The 24,391-nt window shown below is 38.6% G+C and overlaps 1 protein-coding gene and 1 long non-coding RNA gene across 4 annotated transcripts in view; one reads left to right on the top strand and one right to left on the bottom strand.

Annotated features, from left to right (window-relative positions):
- The window catches only part of TRPM1 (transient receptor potential cation channel subfamily M member 1), a 77,153-nt gene that overhangs the window by 9,592 nt on the left and 43,170 nt on the right, over window positions 1–24,391 (bottom strand). The window contains exons 7-22 of one of the 3 annotated variants that reach the window (XM_071813836.1): window positions 23,853–24,027; window positions 21,570–21,693; window positions 18,791–18,863; window positions 17,842–17,942; window positions 17,012–17,185; window positions 15,836–15,970; window positions 14,834–14,884; window positions 13,190–13,330; window positions 12,284–12,313; window positions 9,553–9,842; window positions 8,822–9,050; window positions 8,260–8,382; window positions 7,786–7,917; window positions 5,639–5,767; window positions 4,696–4,947; window positions 3,812–4,004 (exon numbers count right to left, since the gene is read on the bottom strand). In XM_071813836.1, coding sequence (XP_071669937.1) covers window positions 3,812–4,004; window positions 4,696–4,947; window positions 5,639–5,767; window positions 7,786–7,917; window positions 8,260–8,382; window positions 8,822–9,050; window positions 9,553–9,842; window positions 12,284–12,313; window positions 13,190–13,330; window positions 14,834–14,884; window positions 15,836–15,970; window positions 17,012–17,185; window positions 17,842–17,942; window positions 18,791–18,863; window positions 21,570–21,693; window positions 23,853–24,027 — 2,352 coding nt within the window. Of the gene's footprint in view, window positions 1–3,811; window positions 4,005–4,695; window positions 4,948–5,638; window positions 5,768–7,785; window positions 7,918–8,259; window positions 8,383–8,821; window positions 9,051–9,552; window positions 9,843–12,283; window positions 12,314–13,189; window positions 13,331–14,833; window positions 14,885–15,835; window positions 15,971–17,011; window positions 17,186–17,841; window positions 17,943–18,790; window positions 18,864–21,569; window positions 21,694–22,803; window positions 22,888–23,852; window positions 24,028–24,391 lie in introns of those variants that run through there. The other 2 variants (XM_071813837.1, XM_071813838.1) reach the window with 2 other exon arrangements.
- Window positions 1–24,391, top strand: part of LOC139828924 (uncharacterized) — a 45,753-nt gene that overhangs the window by 17,162 nt on the left and 4,200 nt on the right. The window contains exon 2 of the long non-coding RNA XR_011741004.1: window positions 3,359–4,044. This is a non-coding gene — a long non-coding RNA (uncharacterized lncRNA). The remainder of the gene's footprint in view (window positions 1–3,358; window positions 4,045–24,391) is intronic.

Genomic DNA, 24,391 nt, shown 5'->3' with positions numbered 1-24,391 from the left:
GATTGCTGAGCATAAAATTGAAATTAAACTTTTATCAGGGATCTGAGACGTTAATGGCCCTGACCAGCTTCACCTGGGGTGTACACCTACACACCTACACAGACCTGGCCCTGCCTGAGCTGTCAAGTGTGCAGGTCTCAGCCCTGAAGGGACCTTGGACCTGTGTCTGTCCCCGGATGGACCCTTCTGTCTCTGGCCATGTCTCCTTTTGCCCCTGGCTGGACTCCCTAGATGGCCTCTAGACTCTTACTTGTCCTGTCTGGGGCTGTTAATGTCACCAGCAGGTGGCCCTACTGCCACTTTCAGGCCAATTTCTGTTTGCCTTATTTTTCACAATAATTCTAAAATTTAGATAAAATTTTAAAACAAAGAGATATAATTATAAAATCAAAATTATGTAGTAACAGCAAAATAGACTGTTGAGACATACAATGGGAATATTGATCAAACAGATCAATACAGATACCAAATAACTGTCTGAAGTAGTCCTGAGAATACATATGTTGTCTTGGGGAAAGAGCTATCTTGGAGCTGGATAAATGCAAGTGCAGTGCCAGTGTATCTGATTTCAAATACAAGGCTAACTTTTGGAATCATTGAGTAGCAGGTAAAGTGTTTATCAACCACAGGTTCTTTAGCTGAAATCTTAGTAAATACTAAGTCTGAGAATAAGTTCACTACAGATTTAGTTTACGTGAATAAACAAACCATTTATTAAAGCATTTTGCATAAAACTCAATGCCTCAACCTCACCTGAAAAATACTTCAAATTATTTGAAAACAGATCAATCTTATTTACTGTGAACTGAAAGAGACATTTATGCTATGAGTAATAAAATATATTTTACTTGCTTTTCACACATCAGACCTACATTTTTCCTGTTTATCATAAGAAAACTGTAACAGGAAAGTCAAGCATAGTATTATTCACAGAGACCAATGAAAGTACTGCCAAGGAAATACTAACATTGTACTAGGTAATCAAAGGGATTGAATTATACCGTGACACTCATGCATCATAGGTTTTAAAAACATGATTATTTTCCTGTCGATGTATTATACTAGAAACAAGTCATAGCAACCACATAAGCTCAGTTAAAACTTCTGATCTGCAATCTGTATTAAAATATTTTTCCTCTGCTTCAAATGAAACTATTACAGTAGAAAACCAAGATTCACACCTGAATATTGGATGAGGCATATAATTAGAATGTCAGTATCTAGTGAAGAAGAAGATTAATTAATATATTCAGCTAAATGAGAGAATCAGCTCTCCACACAGACTTACGATTAATTTCCATGGCATAGACTGAACAGCATTCCAAAGGAAGGGAATAGAAAAGGAGGCAGGGAGAGAAAGGAAGAAAACAACAGAATAATACAGGAAAAAAACAAAAAAGATTATTGAAAATACAGTTTTGCTGCCAAGAAAAGATAAGCAACTCAAATGTCAGAACAGTCAGGACATATGCTTAGAAAGAATGTCTTTGTTAGGAATGCATTGCATTCTGCAATTTCCTTTTTGTGTTTTCCGCAAACGTTACATATGGCAGTGAATTAATGATATTAATAATAAATCACAAAATGCTTCTGGCAGATGATCATTTAAATATACATGATATTCCAGGCAAGTAAGCAAAACTGGTGGTCACCACAAACACAAAACATCTCATAGTTATCACACAAAATCACGGAAACGTTTCCTTCATTTCTCTATATATTTTTTTTTTTTAAGAAGCACCCTGGCTTTGAGTCTGCCAGCTGTTGCTATTGAATAGCTATGTTTCCGTTAATAGTCATGATCCTGATGTCACTGCAGCATACGCCACCATTAAAGCCCATTTTGGCTACCAGTGTGGATACTTGCTTGCCAACCCTTAAATGGTGATTGCAAGAAAAACTACAGTACTGAAAGAAGCTCAGTAAGGCTTCTCTAGTGTTTAAGAGTATGTTTCTGCTGAGTACTAGATGCCACTAACTTCTTGCTCATGGATATCTTTTAAGCTGAGTTAACCTAACAAGAGCATCCTGAGCAAACCGTATCTGGACTTGTGTGTCTAGATTTCTGATATCCCATAGAAATCAGAAATGGACATACTGGAAAGACTCCAGTAAAGATATTAAAAACCTGACCGGACAGTCCCTGAGCAACCTGCTCTAATTTACCCTGCTTGGAGCAGGGAGGTTTGACTGGATGATCTCCAAAGGTCCCTTCCAACCTCAGCAATTCTGTGATTTGTGATCTTCATCTTTAGGTGACAGCCTGTCTTCAGTGAAGCTACTGACAGAAGTCCAACTACCTTGTTTCAGAGGGAAAATCTGATGTAATACCCTTTACATAAATTGTTTGCACTCATGAGTCTTGGCAAAACTATGCATAAGCACTTGACACAGAGTCAGGTTAGACTGCCCATAGCAATCACTCCCCAAAGACTTTTGAGGTTGCCTTTGTGGTGTGTTTACAGAGAACCACAGAAAGATCAGAGTGAAAATTTCTTACTGAAAGTAAAAAGATCTTCAGAAGTCAATTCATAGACTTCTAGACATAAGATATGTACAGGATAATTCTAATGCGTTCTAATTGTGCCAGCACAACTTCTTGCATGGCCACTTCTATTTCAATATTAAACCAACAACAAAACCACCCATTTTCAACTTAGCTTATGTTTAAGCTACTGATGCAGCAAAGCTTCTGACCTGGGAAGGTTAGTGGAGCAAGGAGCCAGACTGAACTTGTGTAACTGGAAAACCCAAACTTTCTTTTCCCCAAAAATCTTTCAAACTGCTGAAGAAAGATTTCTAATATAACTGAGAAATGCCTGGAAGTATGAGAGAAGTCAGGAACACCACCTACACTGAAGAGATCAGTATTGTTGGTAAGGTATGAGTTTTGATTTTTAAAGAAATCAAACTGTCTACATGGGCAAGCATTTGTTGTTCAAAGTGAAGTAGGATTTAAATGCACATTATAAGGCACAAAGGTCAGGGATACCCTGTTACAGTTTATTCCTCCCCACAGAAGAATTAACCCACTTGAGAGACCCTTAGCTTATCCTGGCTCACATGCACTGAAACTGCAATACCAGACAACAGACACATATGTGATGCTGAAACAGCAGCTTATATTATTTCAGATAAAGTACAAACTATGTGATACACACTAGAGGAGGCCAGTTGCATGTTTGTTTGTACAAACTTCAAATATTAACACAAAACTAGCAGTAACATGACGGTTTCTGTCTCCTCTAAAATACTGACTTGCTTTTTTTAAACTGTGCAGCTTTATTATAAGAAAGGCTATTTCCACACCTGAAGCTAATCAAGCCTAATTTTCCTTTTTTGTTTTGTTTTTCCGCAGGTGTAGAAAAGAAGAACGTGAGCGATTCATGAAACGGAAACATTTCCGAAAAGTAGATAGATGTGTCAATGAGAGTAACGTATTAGCTCATCGCCTGTGCTGTGTGTTGGAGATGAAAGGATATGGGTATTTCATCTCCTCTGCAAGGTATTTCTTTTTTTCTTCTTCTGTTGGAACTGACTATTAGTAAAACATTGGTTGAAAAGAAGACTTCAGAATGATCTCTGTTGATCCCTGCAAGTAAACAGAGCACTTAATACAGTTATACTTTTGGATAGGAGACTATTCCAGACTCTATCACTCTCAAACAGAAAATTGTTCAGTCTCTGGAGTCTGTCACAAGAAAACAACAACAACAGTATACTCATAAGGACAAAACACTACTTCCAAATTAAAAACAATAATTAATTTGGATCTGATCATCTGCCTCAGAAACAGGAAACAGACTCTTACTATGAATTCTACTCTTACGGTCTATCTGGTCTGCGAACACCTCTCCATAGATCATCCAGTAGGGCATGTAGAAGATGTTGCGAGCTAGTCTCCAAGAAGGCTCCTCATCTGGGTGCAGGATAGCTTGGCGGGCTACTCCAAAACTCATCAGAACCACAAGCATGATGACCACGAAGTAGAGCATGTCAATCATCTGCACAGAGAGACCACACAGAGGCTCTTATCATCACCAGGTAAAACAGTAACACCAGCATGTCTGTCGGCCAGCACCCAGAAAAGTAAATAAGAAAGTATCAAAAGAACAAACACATTTGCCTGGATAATTTTCTTGATATTATTCTTCATATTTAACTACTGCTCATGAATTAAGCATACATAAAAATGCAGTAAAACCAGTCATTTAAAGGAATACTACATTTATATTTAAAAATACTTAAAACGATGAAATCTTTGCAATCCCTATTCTCTGTTGCATCAAGTGCACTATGCTGTGTTTTAGCACAGACCTCTTCTGTGGCTGCAAAGAGATGATACAATCATTGCTGTATCATCTCCTGTCCACAAATAATGTTTTGTGATAATCCTGGTGTATCAGCAATCTGTTATTGCTATGGCTCTGGGAAGCAGAAGGCACGCAAAGTCAACATGTTTCCACAAGGCAGTTCAAAAAAGAAAAAAAAGAAAAAAAAATAAGATTCCCTCTTGAATAAAGAAATTATTAGCAAGAGTATTGTACCTCGTGTGTCTGTGAAATTCACACAGCAACTTTTTCACAGCCTTTATTCAGTCATACGTGGATGGAAAACCTCTTTTAAAAATCAGAACTGAATTTAGTTTCCCATGAGGTTCTGAAATACATAGTTTACAGCAGTTTAGGCACTAACCATCTTTCCGATCATCATGACGTAAGGTCCCAGGTATTTGTTCACACCAAAGATATCTAGTACTCTAATGTACCAGAAAATAATATCTACGCAGTAAATCACTCTTCCATAACCCATGTAAGGCTGGTTCTGTAGGCGAAGAATTGCTCCTATCATAAATACTGAAATAGCCACTAGGTCAGTAATATTCCAGTATTCCTGAAGCCAAACTTTCACTTTTTGGCTCAGCTTGCCAGGCTCTGACATCAGGATCTGAAATGAAAAAAATAAGTAAATAAATAAGAATTAAAAAAAAAAAACCCCTCCCAAATTATATTTTTGAAGTAATGGTCATGAAAAAAGACCAACATTGTGATGTTCAATAGGTGTCTTAGACTCCCTCCACTTCTAGTAAAATTTGTCTCAAGCAGCAATATTTTTTAGCTACTAGCAGCCAAAATTTCCTTTTCATAGAAACATAGAATGGTTTCTGTTGGAAGGGACCTAATAAGGTCGTGTAGTCCAACCACCCTGCCATGGGCAGAGGCATCTTTCACAGGCTGCACAAAGCCCTGTCGAACCAGACCTTGAATACTCACAGGGCATCCACAACCTCTCTGGGCAACCTGTGCTCCCGTCTCACCATCCTCATCATAAAAATTTCTTCCTTATGATCAATCGAAACCTACCTTCTTTCAGTTTAAAATGGTTGTCCCTTGTCCTGTCACTACAGACCCTGGTAAAAAGTCTCTGTCTTTCTTACAAGCGCCCTTTACATATTGAAAGAGAAGTTTTAATGTATGGGAACGGGTTATAGATTAAACTCTCTCCAGTGATGAGACTCTGTGAAATCTTCTCTCTCACGTATCACTTCTCAACCCTCTGCACTAGTTCATGCCATTATCACCTCTAAAAGCAAGCTTCATTTTAAGGATTATGAGATGTCGGTACGATCGGACTTTACCTCTCTGACTTTCTCTAAAGCCAGAGTCACAATGTAGGAGATGACAATCCATTCCTGGACTGATGGCCACCGTTCCATCCGCACCAAGATGATATAATTAAATAGCATCAAGTATCCGAGGTATGATATCTAAAAAAAAATAATTAAAAAAAAAAAAAAGTCCTTTATGGACCTTAGGTGATGGATCCCAGGATCCTTCCACAGTTAGGCAGTATTCAATTACTTGAGATGACTTACACACACACAAAAAAAAAATCAGTCTCCACTAATTTCCATTAGGAAGTTCTGGACCATTAGCTTAAGTCAATAGAAGTATCACTCGGTTTTCTGTAACTACTATTGTAAATGTGAAACAGGTGATGCTGGTGCCTCTATGCCTCACAGCAGTCTTTGGTGACTGGCCAAACTAAAAAATTCAGAGATTCTGGAAGTCCAGAATTATTAATAAGAAACCAAAATTGATTCAATGACTTTGCTAAAAAAATACATAAGCAGTAATAAACCAAAAGATTTTCCAGGGGAAAATGGAGTTTTCTAAAGAGTAAGATATTCAATGTGAAATGTTTACCCACAGTGTCAAAACAGATGTCAAGCAGGATGGGGAGGCAGGGCTGTGAGCAGCACCGGCCAGGAGTGGTAGGGGAAATAAAGAGCCACAGAGGCCACCTGTTCTTCACCTGGTGATAATGTGGTTGAGACCATCTACGCAGAATACATTCTTCATATGAAGCCAGAGGCATGCAGGCTTTAAATATCAGTCCCTACAACACCTCTTCCTATACTTGTCACTTAAACCCATCTGTGTGAACCGTAGGTTTGCAGATATTTTGCTTGCTTTAAGTAGCCCCTAGTCTCAGGAGCAACTTTACTGCTGAAGCCTAATTCAGTCAGAGCACAAAAGGCTACATCACCATATCAGAGAAGAAACACCAAACAGTAGGCAGTAAAATCCTTTTAGCTGAGGGGCCTGCATAATGCATGAAAGCACAGCCCACCCTAACTGTGACATTCATATGAACATGTATCTACACATACATTGAGGCCATGGGGAAAGATTCAGGTGTTGAAGACCCTTACTTGTATTAGAAAGATTTTCTTCTCTGAAGGAAGCGGGCCTGCTGCAATGCCCGTCCTTTAGCTGCCATGCACACTGGCAGAGGCCACAGGCCTCCAGCAGTGGAAAGAATGACAGATGCTGTGGAACATATGATCCAGGCAGCTGAATTATTTCATTAGTTGAAAAAAGCAAAACAACAATTTCAAAGCACTCTAAATCAGGCCTTTCATGCCTGGGGCTTTTTTAATCTACTAAAATGTAATGTATTTACACTGTGAAACCACGTTGAATATTTTCTTTGAAATGAAATATGAATTTTGCTTTTAAATTATTAATACAGGCAGCAGAAAGGCATCAGTATAGTCTTAAGTGATTATGATGTGCTAAAACTAAAACTTACATAATATTACAACATACTAGGTACTGGAAATTCCAACTTTGAATCCAGTAACCTTTTTACAGGGCACACGCAAAATTTATGAGCAGTAGCATGAATACTTTTTCTGTTTTATTAGAACAGAGCTTAGCACCACATAATTCTTGATGCACTAAAGAGAAAATGAGATGCTTGACAAAAATAAAGCTTTTAGTTTAGATTTGTTTTAATTGTTTAAATAAAAGTACCTCTAAAGTCTTAGCAGACTGGGATCTGTGCTTCCACCTAGCTTGCCCTCATCTGAGCCTAAATGTCAAGAGAGCAAGTGGAAGCACTGGTACTTATGGCATTGCTTCTTGGGTCCTAAAGCATATCTGAACGTAGAAGAGGAGCCCGAACCTTTAGAAAGCAAGAGAATCCAGCCTAATTTGGATTTAGTGACTGGACTGTGGAGCTTGCACTGAATTTGGCAGATGATTAGCCAGACAGGGCCTCCTTCAAGGTGTGTTAGGAGATTTAGAGGCAAAAGCTTCAGTTATTCATTCTGTTTCATTGTCTATGCATTTTTCTCGGAATAAAGGGAGTGCTTTGCTCATCAGATTCCATGAACGTCAGTACTGTTTATTTATTACTTGGCTATTATTTTTACATTGGAATACTTTAAGTTAAGGTGCGAGAAAAACAATGACTATCAGTTTAATCATCATGACTTACTGTGTAGAACCAAAATTTGACAATAGGTGCATTATAGAATTCATAGATCTTTGTTCCAATTGGAAGGCTCTTTTGTTTTTTCTTTCCATTCTCTTCATCTCCTTTTCGGGAGCCTGCATCCGCATTTGCATCCTGGAAGACCAAAGCTGTCAGTTTTCAGAACTATACAATAGTAAAAATAGTAGCTTTTCCTCAACTGCAGCCCCAGCCAACTGTTAACTACATGATGCTTCCTCTGAGCAACAGAGCTTTTTTTAGAAGTACAGAAATACAAATTATGTAAATCTGTGCAACTATACAGATAATTTACACACCCTAAGAGTGCAGCGTATATACTCCCAAAACTCTTCACTGATTTTGATCCCACAGAGGAAGTTGAGATTTTAACCTGAGTGACCTATAGCATAATCAGAGAAGTTAGAAAACTGAGCACTCTTGAGATTTTAGAACTTCCCAATAATCTCCGTTACTGACCACATTTTCCTCCTCCTTTTCTCTGCCTTCTTCATTTTCTCTTGATGTCTGGTAAGAATAATCATCATAACTCCGAAACTCTAGGAAAAGGATGGTGGGAGGGAAGAGAATCCCCATTATAACCTGTACAAAAAGAAATAATTCAACTCAGATGACAATATTTGTTTACATTAATAGATTGCATAATGTTCATCTCTGGTTCATTTTCTCTCTATTCCGATTGTGTGGACCCCCAAACAAGACCTTTTCGTTGTATCCAACTAATTTTTAATCAAAGGTGTTAGGTTTTCAGTTAACAGATTTCATTATTCTTTGAAAGCCACAACTTTGTTCTCAGATTCCAATCATGCTAAGCCTTCTATGGATTTATACTTTCCTTTCTCGTGGGGTAACGTTCTTTAGATATCCTGAATTTGGAAACAAAAAAAATAGCTTTAAAACAGGTATGTTCCTAAAATATCTATAATTAGTGAGCCAATTTGTTCTATGCATACACTATGTATAGTGTAGTGTTAACAAGTAACAACCTATATCTTTGAAAGCAACTGCAGAACAGAAATACCTTAAGGCCTGGGTTCTTCCGCATGCGTAGTCGCCCCATCCACATATCTGTTAAGAGCATCTGGCTGCATGTGTGAGCAATGAAGTCCCTGTGTTTAGCTGCCACAGCCAATTTCAGGCAGGTAGAATTACTCCAGTTTTTCAGTTCGTAGGTCAGTAGTTTCATGGCAATCTGCTCATCATGTTTATAGGACTGATCCAAGAGTTCAACAGCCAGCTGGCCAAAATCTCTGGAAAATGCAAGATAAGTCCAGTGAAGTTTGATTTAGAAATCATTGTTAGCTTGCATTTGGGGGGGTTTAATTCTGTTCACAGGGGATCATGTTTTTCCACACAAAAGAACAACTGAATCTCAAGCTTAATTTGGGACAGTCTATGAAAGTTTCAAACAAATTTTTATTGACCAGAGAGAATTGGCTTAGACTGATAACATTTAAAGGTCAGTTGAGATATATCATCAGATACCCCTTAATTTATGTGAGTAAATCCCAAAAGCAACTTCATGAAATAAAACTAGCTAGTCTTACAGAGAGAGAAGCTGAAGAAAGACTGCATTCTGTAAGAAAAAATGCAAGTCTTGTCCTGCTACTGTTGCCTTCAGATTCTGAGACCACATTTTGGCTTGTTTACTGTTGATAAATAGGGTCTGAATGGCATTCTGTGGACTTATGTTCTAGAAATAAGTTGTACTTTACTAGAAGTAAAGCTTCTCAGAAAGTCAGGTCTACTAACTTTGAGTTGTTGTCCAGATCCTGAGAGATGTCGTCCACCAGCTCACTCTCGGAAGACTCATGGGCCATAGACTTGTACAGTTTACAGGCCACAAGTGCCTTGGCCATGGTTTCCTCCCCTCGCTGCCAAAGGAAGAGTGCCATCTTTTGCCGTTTCATCAGCACGGCCCATACCATCAGTTCATGAAAGGGATACTGAAACCGGCTGACTTCTGGGTCATCCACATCAATATCTATCTCTTCCTCCTTTTTCTTCTTCTTCTTCTTCCCTTTGGTGGGAGGCTCATCATCCTGGGAAGAAGAAAAAATGTTCCCATCAATTTTTAACATCTTACCTGAAAATGGCACCATGCACAGAACAAGTTTTGAGAAGACATATTAATAGCTAAAGTTCTAATTTGTTTTTGCTGTCTGCTACAATGAATACCAATCGTGATAAAACTACAAAGAACATGTGACAGCGCATGCACTGGGTTAACACACACAGCTTAATATTTCATTCAGAGAATCGTTTCTCGCATACTTAATTACAAGTCACCCATCTTGGATTAGTACAGTAGAACCCTCTTGTACTGAAGGCATCACTTCACACTGCATTACAAGTAGATCTCTACCACACGTGTAATTGCAAAAGTTGATCTGCAATGAATTAATATTTTATGAATTCCACTACAGTGTCAATGGAGCTTTATCAAACCTGAATTCACTATGAATAGGTTCCACTATAATTTCCAATTTGATATGTCTGCACCTACTCCTGAAGAACAGTGCTGCTTATCTCACAGGTATCAAAGCAGGTTCCAGACTGACATGCAGGTGGAGGGTGGTAACATGCACATGGAAGAGAAAGGCAGATAGTGCCCTTAAGAACAGCAAGATACTAAAGGGAGTTTTCACCTTTGAATAAGCAATCTCCTCTTATGTATGCAGTGCAAACGGAAGGTATAAGTATCCAATTTCTTAAAGGGATAGAGAGGATTAGCCATTACTACAGGAACCAACATGGAAGTAACTGAAGGAAAGTACTGACAATGAAGCAGGATCCTGAAGGGAGAAAAGCCATGATTGGGAAAATTAGGGTTTAAATAATGTAGGAAGAACATTGCATATATAAGTGTAGACAGAGCTCATAATCATTGCAGACCTTGATTCCAATCTCAGAAGTGGATTGCAAGTAAAAGCAATTAACATTCTACAAAACTAGTTCCCATTCAAGCAAGCTCGGCAATATGCACCTTCTTTGACAAAATATGAACTTAAATCCCATTTCCATGTTCAGCCTCATACCTCAGGTTTCCAAAGATGACCCTTCAGCTCAACAATTAAGTATATATTTCTATTCCATCAGTTTTAAGAACTGCAAGTGATGACCTCTGTCTCCAGTGGAAAATTCAGGGGTCATTAATTGCATGCACATAAAGAAAGTGTTGAGTATCTCTGAAGCACAGGGCATAAAATCTCAAATGGAGGACCAAAAATTAGGTTCTCTCCACACCAGGAAAATCAAATCAATACAAAACCTTGGTTAAGAAAGACAAAGAGCTAAGGAGTCTAAACTTCCTGTTTTAGAGCTGCTAACACTGGAAATGAAAAAAACCCCAAACACCTGGAGTCACATCAATTTACTGACCACTTCAGCAAAAAAATGTTATTTTTCTTTTCACCTTTTCCTTCTCTTGGAAGAAGGGAGTGGGCTACACCCACTGTCAAGTGGAGAGAACACTTCAGTTTGTGACACATCAAACATTTCTTACTGAAAGAAATGTTCTTTTGGAGAAGCACTAAGCAACCTGTGTATGATCACCGCTGGTTAAAAAAGGGCTGCACCTCCGAGGGGCTGAGCTTTTGGCCTTGAGCCATTCAAAAACAGGAAGCTGATCAGAGATTAAACATAACCTCGACTTTCTCTGTAGAGAAGCAAGCTGCTTATCTGCTTGGGGGAAAAGGGGCTTTTGTATGTAGATACAGTTCCCATCAAATGTACCACAAGCAACTTGTACATCTCCTGTGTTTGAATACTATTACAGCATTAATAAAAGCATGCTTCACGGAGAAATATACCTAGCCTCTTTGGGTAAATGCTTCCCTGGTCTATATTAACACTTTTGCTCAGAAACAAAAACAAGTGCCTCTTTTAGAGTGAATTTCTAGGCAACATCCCAGACTTGATTCTGATCAACACACAAGTAATCGAGGCAGGGGTTAGACTCAAAATTCTGGTTTATCTTCATCATTTACAAAGCATGGTGCCACCAGGGTAGAAAGGATGTTTTAGAGTAGAGGACAGCATCTAACAGGTCATACCACATCGTTTTTTCGGTCCATTTAATTTTTTTTTTTATGATAAAACTTCATTTGTGCATAAGTTATTACTTTCTGGTTAAGGAGGATTTGGCCATAAGTAGTCTTGCTGGGTCACATTCTCTTTTCCATATCACTGATGTTCACATCTGAATGATTACATCTACAATATGCTCCAACATGGAATGTGTTATTACATAATAGTGCTAAAAACTGCCTGAAGACTATTGGGCAAAGATTTAAGCAGCTCTCAAGATCCTACCCATAAAACAATGTCAGAAGTATCCCATAGGCTATTTGCAAAATGGAAGATCCTGGCTACTTGGAATTTACTTTAAGCCACAGTAACAGTGAAAAAGCTAAGAGCAAGGGCAGAACTGTACCTACAAATGCTCTGATAAAAACAGCATTTTACAATATATTCAACTTACCTCCATTCCTAGTAGTTTAAGAGCTTTTGGCTGAATATTAAAAATAGAAAGGAAAATCAGTTAGATAAGAGGGAAAATTCAATGATCAAACAATGCCAAGGAAAAACACATTTTCATTTACAAATGTATAGTATTTATTATAAAACTTACTATTCTAAATAATTGTACCAATAATGGTACAATTAATCTCCATCTTAATTGTATTTGCAGAAAGGCAATGGGGTAGAAAATATTTTCCGTCCTGCACTCAACTGAAATATTTCAGATTCAGGTAGAACAGTTAAATGAATAATTCAATAATATACTGCTTCGAGAATTAAAATCACCACATTAGTCACAAAAGCTCAAGAAAACTAGTGCTTCTAAGCACACACAGGGTAAAGATACCTGCAGGAAACAGTAAAAAATGGAATAGGTTTTCAAGCCTCTCACAATTTCCCGTTGAAAAAATCCCTCTGTTCTATTGAGACAACTCTGGTTTACATTTTATGTGAAAGGTTTATTTGTTTGTTCTGTCAGTAGGACACTATACATGTATTATAGATAGAGTACAGAATACTTGGGCTTTGAAGAGCCCTGTGGTTATTTGTGGGACTAGTTTCCTAGTGTGTTTCCTGTAGTTAGGCTGTGAAGCTTCACTTGACCTTCAAAGCTGAGCCAAGCAAATATATAAGCTAATGAAGTACTGAAATAAGGAGAAATTAACCTCCAGATGAATGCATTTACCCCCTTTTTGGTCCTCCCATCCTTTAATACAGATGGTTTACAGGTTCCTTATATAACTTCACTACCAGAGTGCAGCATTTCTTTAAAATGTAACATGCAGTGTTCCACAAAGACAGAGGAACACAGTATTGTTTTTTACCATCAGCACGATGGCCACATCCAGAATAAACTCATTCTTACCCTCTTTGGTCCAAATAAATTATTATAAAGAGTCCGAAAACTTTTTCGAGTGTAGTTGCAGCGGTAAGCTCCACCCATGAGATATTCAAGTACAAGACCAATATCTATTAGGCTGATGTGATAATCTGGTGGAAGATTTCCCTACCAAGAAAATAAAAAAAGAAGGACTTAGGATAAGAAAACATATATTAAATTGCCTAGCTAGACATATCATGTTTAAGTTGGCACATGGGTATTATTTACATCCACTGGTTTCAGTCTCTGAATATTTGTACAAAATTAACGATAACTGATTCACATAATGAAATTGGGGGTGACAATTTTTTTGTTTTGGTTTTTTGTTGGCAGTAATTATAGTTGACAAATTTTCATTCAATTTAGTTGTATAATATGTCAGTGTCCATATAAGCCAGAGTTGTTTGCAAGGGTTATACTGATGAAATTAAATAGCTTTGTACTGATCATCACTAATCTAGTATAAAAGCATGGCTTAATTTCATGGTGGATATCAGGCGTACTTTACATTTTATGGAAACTTATATGTCATCATAATATTACCTACGCAGTTAAGGCTACAATGCAGAACATGATTCAGATTAATGTGGAGCGCATAATCAAAGAAAAAGGCAGACAATAATTCCCACTGTCACCCTTAAAAACTGGATAGTGGTATTGACTCTGCTGGACTGTGCTCCAAGCTACATCCTACAACAATAACTGATTCTACAGCACCACTGAGCAGTTTCTATGGCAAAACAACTATATCCTAAGCAAACACGTCACCTCCATGTTAACCCAACCGAATCCCCGAGACTGCCGCTGAATGAGTGAGCCATGAAAATGCAATGAAAAGGAGACAGACAGAAAGCAGAATGCAGAAGAGCATTAGTAACACTCAAAAAGACAAACACTGAATGAGAAGTGTTAAACTATGAAGCAGATCAATATGAATTATACATTAACCCAGTACTGCATAATTCCCACATCTAAACCACATGGGAATAAATGGCAGTTTTCCTTGCAAAAAGGAATAAAGGCTATTTCACGTACCTAAATCTTACTGAACAAAAGCTCCAAAACCTCAAAGAGAGCAAATACAACAACAAATCTTACAATGATCCTATTCATGTCTAATGAATGGATTTACATGTAATGGAAACAAATGAATAACAAATTTAAGATTTGTAGCACTGAGAAACAGAACAGAATTTCTCCCGAGTAAAGGCAGGATTGCTTGGGAGAGAAGTAACTAAAAAACACAGAAGGAAACAAATAAAAGGGAACAAATTCTGTGCTCATGAGTGGGGCTTCCAGTTAAACTAGCAGTCCTTTCTTTTTTTTTTTTTCTGCATTGGGAGCTTCTTGTAGAGAAGAAACGGTTATCAACCTAAATGTCTAATGATATATTACACTATTAGGAGCTTAACTTTGCTCTCCTTAGTTTTTAAATTACTAGCAGTGCAGTAGAGCCATACCTAATTTAGACTAACATCACTGTTTGTCACGAGAACTGATTTAACTTTTCTTAACAGCTACCATCTAATTTCAAATATTTGCTTTTCCCCGTGCTATGTTTGCTCTTACTGTTGACTCACATGGTTAATATAATCATGCAAATGTATCGCTGCTGTTGGTTAATCTTACCTTTTTCACATCTCTGACGAGTAAATGCAGAGTATTTGGTGGACCCAATCTCTGAAACAAAAATCATTCACGGTCCATTAGAGCTTCAGTTCTGCAGGTGTTTTGCAAACACAAATGTAATGAATGATCTGGCATTGTAAACATAATTTTAGGCAACCATGTGCCATCACACTGTGCAGGCGTGAAAAGAAGGACCTGGGCTGCAATGACAAACACATTTCTACCATGAGCTGTGTAATCCTTTTCTTATAATCCTTTATGTGGTGATTCAAGTCACAGCAGTTTGTAGTATTGTCTGAATCTGTACTTGCTGCAGGAGCCATAAAGGGACTGGAGGACTAGACTGAAGTTATATGTTGTATAAACGCTGCTCTAGACTACCTGCCTCTTAAATGATGGGAAGAAAAACAGTCTATAAATAGTTATGTTCTTGATTAATTTGCTGTGGGTTGAGTCAGGGAGAATTTTAATAAAAAAGCATGATGCCCTGTGGTTTTGGAGAAAACATTTTGCTTTGCTGGGCCACAAGGAAAAATGATACAGGCTTCTGCAATATGCTAAGAATAAAAATTGCTGTGTAAGTACTTTACAGGCTTATTTCAATAATATTAAAGTATATTTATAAAGTATATTTTAAGATTAAAAGTAAATGATCACTGCTGGCTGGTATTAATTTTTTACTATCTATATTAGTTCTTTAAGTGTTCTGAATGTGCATTTTAAATATAACACTATATTTACAGGAAAAACTGCAATGGCTTCTGAAAGCTGCTGTAGGCTTATTAATTAGGAATGTGTATATATAGGGAAAGAAGAGGACAATACATGTAGTAACAAAGCTCCCTTTACCACTGTCTAACTTCTGTGTATTGTCAGGGCTCAGAGCTTTTTGGAAAAACAAGCATATCCCAGAAGGAGAAGAAGAAAATTGACACCCCTGTTACATTCAGTAGCAAAGACATCACAGGGTCACAGGGCATTTCATTATTTCTGCTCACTCACAGTATTATAAAGTTCTTCCAGTCGAGGAATAGTGAGGAAGTGCTGCATGTTCACTCCATTCTCAATAAGTAGCTTCACAAAGTCCACTCGATCCAGAACCAGTGCATCCAGCATAGCCTGCTCCAGGGAATTCACCTGAATGGCAGAATGGAGAATGTGAGACTATGCGAGCACAAAAGAGTTGGTTGGCAAACAAGCACAAACATTTTCTCTACTGAAGATATTCCCAAATATGCTGATAAATCTGTAAGTGAAGAGGAATTTAGAAAGTGACACTTTACCCATGTGCAAGTCAATACAGATGGTAGAGCTTTCCTATGAGGTTTTGAGTGAGAGAACAGCAGTGAAAGAAACCTTTAAGCAACACAATTGTAGCTTTCAATCATCTTGTTTAGTATTTTTAACTAAACAAGGCATACCACGCTTGACATATTATGTGAAAAAGAGATTTACTTGCTCAACGTGATAAGAACAAGTTAAAATTTAAGAAAAACACACTGTATACAATTAGGAAAGACTGACATTATTTATCCTGATAACTCATATGTGTATCATTCACTCAAACTGCTGCCTCAGAAAAAAGGTAACACGTAATGCCAAAAGACTCAAATCATTTGGGAAGAAGCACTTCCTTCCTCTTCCTTCACCAACTCAGCTTTATTTTCGGTCAGGAAGCCTCTTCATATGAGTCTCCTCTTCGTACGATCTAAGGGGTTAGAACCCAGCAGGAGAGGGGAAGACGCCTCGAGCAGCAATGCCGTTGACACACGAACTTCAAGCCAGACAACAGAACAATCTAAGCTACTGCAACTGGAAAATGGAGCACTCAGAAATGGAGATGTTTAAACTGTCTTCACTGGATAAATAACATGTACAAGGAAGGATTAAGATATTCACTGGTGTTCTTATTTCCTTCCGACAAGTGCAGGGAAGAAGCAGCAGATAAGCACTGCCATGTACGGTTGTGGGATGGCTGCCTGTGGTGCACATGGGATGAGAGAGGGATTTCTGGCTCAAAGACAGAACTGCATCCCCAGAGAATCTACTGCTGATCTTGTGATAACATGTAAATGAACATTTTATAGAATGACCATGTGTATTTCCGTTCTCTCTTTGCCCCCCAAGATGGAAAAAATGAATTCTTTAACAGTTTTAATACAAATACTTTCATCTCACCCAGTTCAGGAGTTCAAGCTTTCTTGGGTCTGTTTCTTCTTCTGGCTCTTCTTTTCCTTTTCCTCCCTTTTTCTTCCCTTTTCCTTTCCCTCTGGCTGCTTTAGTCTGAGCTGCTGGAGATTTCTTTTCCTTCTCAGGAGCTGTACCATCAGGAGCTGTAAGGCTTCCTAAAGGCTGCATTTAATAATGCATTAGAAGTATTAGAAATCTAATTGATTGTACAGTGACTATTTCACTGAATACAGTCCTGTTGAACTTGCTCCCCAGTTCTCACATGCAGTCAACTAAGAATGATAATTTCCTTAAGCACCTTCTAGCATAGCCACAGCTTTATACTTTTTTAAAGCTGTTACATCTCATTTAGGCAATAACATTGAAAGACAAAGTAATGAAGTAGGCAGACTACGGAGCATTTCTCTTGCAAAATAAAATCAGTGCAAGAGAACCAGAAAGAGAGACTACTCAACTTTGTGACACTTCAGTTTCAGTTGGGTTAAGCTTATTAGTTGTTTGGAGTCATTTTGGGGTGCCTCCATAACATTAAAGCCACAGATTGTTTCCAGTAAACATTTGTTTGTTTGTTTTCTTTCAAATCCCATAAGGAATCTTTATTTCACAGAGTTTAAAGTATTGCTAAATATATGCAAATAGCATTATTAGGAAATTTCAAAATAAATAAGTCATTCTTAATTAATGAGATATCCTACATCAGTTCAGCATAAAACAGAATTCAATACTGTTTCTCATGCCAACAAAATCCAAGGTGTGAATATTCCACCACTTATTTTAAATTGTTAACAAACAGTATGACTAGGAAAACTTTGTCTTACGGGCCAGTGGTGTCCGAAGACAAAGATCTGGCTACGTGCAATGTCTACACGATTCCAGGCCAAAGCCAAGCTGAGCTGGTCTGGAGCAGATGCATTGGTACCTAAAGAGAAACACACAGATATTTAGTATTTCATGCATGATGGAACAAGATTGGACAACCTTCTGTCATTCACTTCTCCAAGAATTAGAAAACAGCAAGCCTGACTCCATATCATATTACCATTAGAATAATGCTACCACAAAGCAGCAGATTCATCAAATCAATTTATAACATCTTCCACTTAACACCATAATCCTAATTTCAAAAGGATTAACCAGATTCTCTCCTTTTTTCCTTAAAGGTCCCATACTGACTTTATATTCTGAAGCTAAAGATAGACATCTAACTGTTCTAGAAGACTCCTCCTCTCAGCTCCTCTGGCTGATGCTGTGCATATTAATATAGTAATTCCTCTCTTTATTTCTTAGCTGTAGCAATCCTATATTGAGCCTGTATCAACTACTATATCTATGCAGACAGAAAACAGTTGGTTCAGCAAACATAACAAACTCCAAATAAATAAGGAATTAATCCTAAATTTCGCCTTAAGACTTAAAAAGCACAGGCTGAGACCTGGAAAAAACCAGGTACTGTTTTAATCTTCCCACCTTTTTTTCTAGCTTTATTAATATACACTAGAACTTCAATATACTTCAAAAAAATGTATTGAAATATCGATGTAACTGTTGTTGCAGCATTCTCGTCCCAGGCTTTCAGGTGAGGAAAGCCACACAAAACTTTCAGTCTAGATTTTATGCTTCAAGCTATTCTGAACCTTAAGCCAAGCATGTTCGGGTTGTTAGAATCCAAGTGTATAAATCAAAGACTCAAACATCAAGAGTGAACCTCAGACAAGTGTATGGGACTGTCTTCTCAGGATCAATTTGTGCATTGCTTGCAAAACCCACCTTTGAGGAGAGCAGTTAAGATGGACATCTCAATGTCCTGTTGCCCTTCAGACCCCATGCGGAACACGGTTATCTAAAGCACAGCATAAAACCAAACACACACAATTACAATACATGAGAGAAACTAAACACGTAGCTAGAAAAAAGAGCAGAATGGTGAAGCTTTCTTATTTCCTAAGACCTGAGATTTTTTAAAAAGCAGAGTTCCACTAATTTTTTCTTTGAAATGTAATTTTCTCCAAAGCATTTAATTAAATTATTTAACTAAAGTTATCCTAAAATATTCCTGCATAGATAAATGTGACAAATTTGATGAAATTCTTCAATAAACCCATGGATTTTGAAAAGAGGTAACAAAACCGCTATGCTAAACTGATTGTTTTCTGACAGTTTTATTACTTTCCAGTAGTAATGGAAATGCCAGCTTGGAAATGGAAATGCTCATCAGCCAAGATAACTATCATAGCATTAATTTTATTGATCACAGTATCACAGTATGTTTGGGATTGGAAGGGACCTCGAAAGATCATCTAGTCCAACCCCCCTGCTGGAGCAGGAACGCCTAGGAGAGGTCGCACAGGAACATGTCCAGGCGGGCCTTGAATGTCTCCAGGGAAGGAGAGTCCACAACCTCCCTGGGCAGCCTGTTCCAGTGCTCTGTCACCCTCACTGAGAAGTTTCTTCTCAAATTTAAGTGGAACCTCTTGTGTTCCAGCTTGATCCCATTACTCCTTGTCCTATCATTGTTTGCCACTGAGAAGAGTCTGGCTCCATTCTCATGGCACTCACCCTTTATATATTTATAAACATTAATAAGGTCACCCCTCAGTCTCCTCTTCTCCAAACTAAAGAGACCCAGCTCCCTCAGCCTTTCTTCATAAGGGAGGTGCTCCACTCCCTTCATCATCTTTGTTGCCCTATGCTGGACCCTCTCCAGCAGTTCCCTGTCCTTCTTGAACTGAGGGGCCCAGAACTGGACACAATACTCCAGATGCGGTCTCACCAGGGCGGAGTAGAGGGGAAGGAGGACCTCTCTCGATCTACTGACCACCCCCCTTGTAATACACCTGATGATGCCATTGGCCTTCCTGGCCATAAGGGCACAGTGCTGGCTCATGGTCATCCTGTTGTCCACCAGGACCCCCAGGTCCCTTTCCCCTACACTGCTGTCTAATATGTAATTTCCCAACCTATACTGGAACCTGGGGTTGTTCCTGCCCAGATGCAGGACTCTACACTTTCCCTTGTTAAATTTCATCAGGTTATTCCCCGCCCAACTCTCCAGCCTGTCCAGGTCCCGCTGGATGGCAGCACAGCCTTCTGGCGTGTCAGCCACTCCTCCCAGCTTAGTGTCATTGTCCAAATCGTTAATGAATATATTGAATAATATTGGCCCCAGTACTGACCCCTGAGGCACTCCACTAGATACTGGCCTCCAACTGGACTCCACACCACACTTATCTATTTTTCAGTTGCAGGATATGCTACAAATTGACAAACAAAAAACCAGAATCAACTAATAAAGTAAAACAGTTATTTTTTGTCACATTTGCTTAGTTGAGTCCATTACTGTTCACTGATTTTAAAAATAGTAGTTCATATAAAGCTTAGCCATTTAGCTACATATTAAAATATTAGTAATTCAAAAGCAGAATAACCTAATCACAGAATGTTACAGAATCACAGAATGTTAGGGATTGGAAGGGACCTTGGAAGGTCATCTAGTCCAATCCCCCTGCCAGAGCAGGAACACCCAGATGAGATTACACAGGAAGGTGTCCAGGTGGGTTTTGAATGTCTGCAGAGTAGGAGACACCACAACCTCCCTGGGCAGCCTGGTCCAGTGTTCTGTTACCCTCGCTTTGAAGACGTTTCTTCTCATATTTAAGTGGAACCTCTTGTGTTCCAGTTTGTCCTATCATTGGTTGTCACCAAGAAGAGCCTGGCTCCATCCTTGTGACACTCACCCTTTACATATTTATAAACATTAATGAGGTCACCCCTCGGTCTCCTCCAAACAAAGGGCCCCAGCTCCTTCAGCCTTTCCTCGTAAGGGAGATGCTCTACTCCCTTGATCATCTTTGTTGCCCTGCGCTGGACTCTCTCCAGCAGTTCCCTGTCCTTTTGGAACTGAATGACGCAGAACTGGACACAATATTCCAGATGTGGTCTCACCAAGGCAGAGTAGAGGGGCAGAAGAACGTCTCTTGACCTACTAACCACACCCCTTTTTCTGCGTCTGGCATTCGGCAGACAGGCAGGAACCTGACTGAGAGGTACAGTACATAGCACAGGCCTGCAACAAGCAGGATCAAGCAAGGCTGGGATCTTCAAGAACACTTAATGTTTCAGTTTCTCTTGAATGACTTGAATAGCCCAGTTGAACTGGAATGAAAGGCTATTAAAAAGTAACTACATCAGAAGACCAAAACTGTGCTGATGCACTCTGAATGCCTATTGCTCCTAGGAACCCTTTCTTCAATTATCTTCCCTCTACCTTCTGCAGTTGATCCTGATTTTAGTGCATCTGTCTCAGTGTCTTAATCTACCTCGTGAAGTCTTGTGAAAAAAAAGACTCCTATCAGCTTACACAGGAGAAGAATCTGAATTTGGTCTTAGAAACTTTCCAGAAGACAAAATCCATTTCTTGGCCTATGCATATGAATGAATGATTGTGTATATTTATGGAGCTATACAGAAAGAGGAGAAAAAAAAAGAAGGTTAAACTGTAACCCTGGTCACAGTAATTACCTTTGTGAACTACTTTTAGGACACTTACAAGTTCTTTTTTTTTCATGCACTCCATAAGAATGACAAACAGCTGATGAGCTTGATTCCTGTTGTAGTTAAAGGTTTTCTGGATGGTAACTAGAAGCTGGTCCCTAAGGGATTCACTTATTATCCTAAATGAAAAATGAGACATAAAATACATTTCCAGAATTAATATATATTCAAAAGGCCTGCTATTTGAGAAGCAATTTTTCATCCATCAGTGCAATGACTACATTTTGAAAATAAATGAAAATATGTCTATGCATTCAGTAGAGGTGAGGAGTTCATGAAGAGATAACAGTAATCAGGAAATTTGTACTCAGACCAGCTCTTATCCAACTCAGTACCTCAGCACTGATTTAAAACTGGCAGGGAACTTCAACTGTCCTTTCACCCTGGAATATATTGCAGTTAGCTCTTACTCCTGTTATATAATATAGACATAATTTTGTTAAGAAGTTTGGTCTTCAGCATTTCAGCAGTACACCTTACAGGGCCCCTACCTTTGCCTCTAAATGTTGCAAGGCCCTTTGCATATAGTTAAAAAACCAAAAATATTTCACACTACTGATATGTCACCTTAGTAATCTTGGTTATCCTCTTAGACAGAGGATTTAAATTGCTAGTGTATCTGAAACCTCTTAATACCCACTTAAGAAACAAAAAAAAACAAAAGACGATTTAAAAAATTAGATAGAGAACACTCTAGAAAGGTCAGAAATGTTTGATCTCTCAAAGCAATGAGAAACAGAGCCCTTCAATCTTCATCAATTTACTAATAAAACACATATATTTTCAGATGATGGCAAACATTACCAGTGGGCATTCAAAGCAGTGAGACAGCTGAGCCTGTGAAGTGCAGTAAAACTCACAGTTCATCGTGAGAAAATGATTCTTTTAGACAGCAAGGCTGACAAAAAACTCTCATTACAAACCTGCCTTACCAGATGAACACATTTATCTCATCATAATTATTGGAGAGGAAAATTTGACACTGCATCATATGCACTGGGAGAGAAAGTCATGCAGTGAGCAGATCTCGGGCAGACTGTTCTTGATAAGCTCTTTCAATTACGTATGAGCTGATAGGAAGGAGGAATGAGAAAGAACAAAAAGTAATTTGATCTAAACTAAGGATGCTCGGTTGAAAGGAAAGGAAAAGAAAGCTTCTGAATCATAAATACTGTTGATAGGATTAAATACGCACTATGTGTAAACATCAAAAAAATTCTCCTGCTCACCTCATTCAGCAAATAACATCTGCACTGCTTGACAATACTAGTTGTCTGCTTAGTGTTTAATCCAACTTCAGTCAAGGAAATAGGCTATTTCTTCAGTGCAAGATGGGTAGGCCATGCCCTAATCAAGACAACATACTACGTTTTTGCCTGAATCTGGCTACTAAAGATAAAATCCTGATATTAACAATGACAATGGGGAATGTCTGTTACTTGACTGGGAGAAGCAGTGTTTTAAATTACAAATGCAATACCCTGCTTCCACTTCGAGTATTTGTCAGAGCAGATCTTTTACTCTACAGAGCAGATGAGCTATATGCTGCTAGTATAGGTTCTGTATCTTCTTTAAACTAACCATACTTTCTGTCAACCAAAGGGACAGACAATTACCAATAAAAACAAGATATTCAAAAAAACTTTGGATTAGGAAGGACTTTTAGAGATTCATTCGGGCAATGGACAGGAGGGCTATGGAGTAGAATGCTCCAGACAAAATCCTCCGCTCTGTTCATGACATCAGGCAGCACTGCCCTGAAGAACCATCATAGATGCAAGAAATAGCAAAAGAATGGAAGGAAGTATAACATTTCTTCAGCTGGTCTGGCACTCTTGGAGAATGAAGCTCATTCACACAACACATTAGAAGCGGACAGTACAAATTTTGCAAATACATACACTAATAAAACTCAGTCCTGGCCTGAGAAAAAAGTAATTCTTGGGAACCACTTTTTCCTTGTTTCTAACACGTTCAACCCAGCACCAAATACAGTGCAGCAAATGTTGATGAATCTTGTATGACAGTGTGCTGAACTGAGAGTAAGGTTATTTCAATGGACCATCAAATACATTCCAAGCAGTAATAATTTCTACTCATTAATGCCAGGGCTAAAATGAAACAAGCAACAAAAGCTGACTGACAGCAGAATGCCTCTGTTAGCAGCATTCTGTCCCTGAGGTGGTTTTTTTATGAAGCTTTAATAAAAGCGAGGCATATAGTCCTACATTATTCTCCTGAGCAAGACATAGCTTTGCTGAAAATCCCCAAATCTTACCCTCCTTCTTCTGAATACTTGTGTGCAAATGACAGAATATCTGATGCTCGACCACTACCATCACATATCACAACAGGGAGAGGGGGTTCTTCTCGTAGACACTCTAAGACAATGGAGATCACGTTGGGACCCCCTTCCACTATGAGCCCAACTACAGGAACACCTTGTCCCAGCCCTGCAAATAAACAGAGGAACAAAAAAAAAGAAGCGTCATTGTAACTTAGTTTAAGAGGTGGATGTGATTTCTGTGTTATAGCATCACTTCAAACCACAGCGGTTAGGAAAAATGATGGCCATTTCATGGCCAACACCACAAAAAATGTCTATATGCTGTTTCATAGCCCCTAAAGGAAAACAGATGTCTCTCTGCCCTTGCTTTTCCACCAGCTCCATACTGATAATTTATTCGCTCAGTGTTGCAGAACTGTTTGTAATCTCTTTTGAGAGACACTATGTACAGATAAAACAGCTAACAGGATTCTCCTACTACTTCATTAGCTTCACTGTTACTTGGATGGCTCCCAGCTAGCATGTTTTTG

The sequence above is a fragment of the Patagioenas fasciata genome, chromosome 12 (genome assembly GCF_037038585.1).
Source record: "Patagioenas fasciata isolate bPatFas1 chromosome 12, bPatFas1.hap1, whole genome shotgun sequence".
NCBI lineage: Eukaryota > Metazoa > Chordata > Aves > Columbiformes > Columbidae > Patagioenas > Patagioenas fasciata.
Note: the sequence above shows the minus strand (reverse complement) of the source record. Positions and strands in the feature narration are given on the sequence as shown.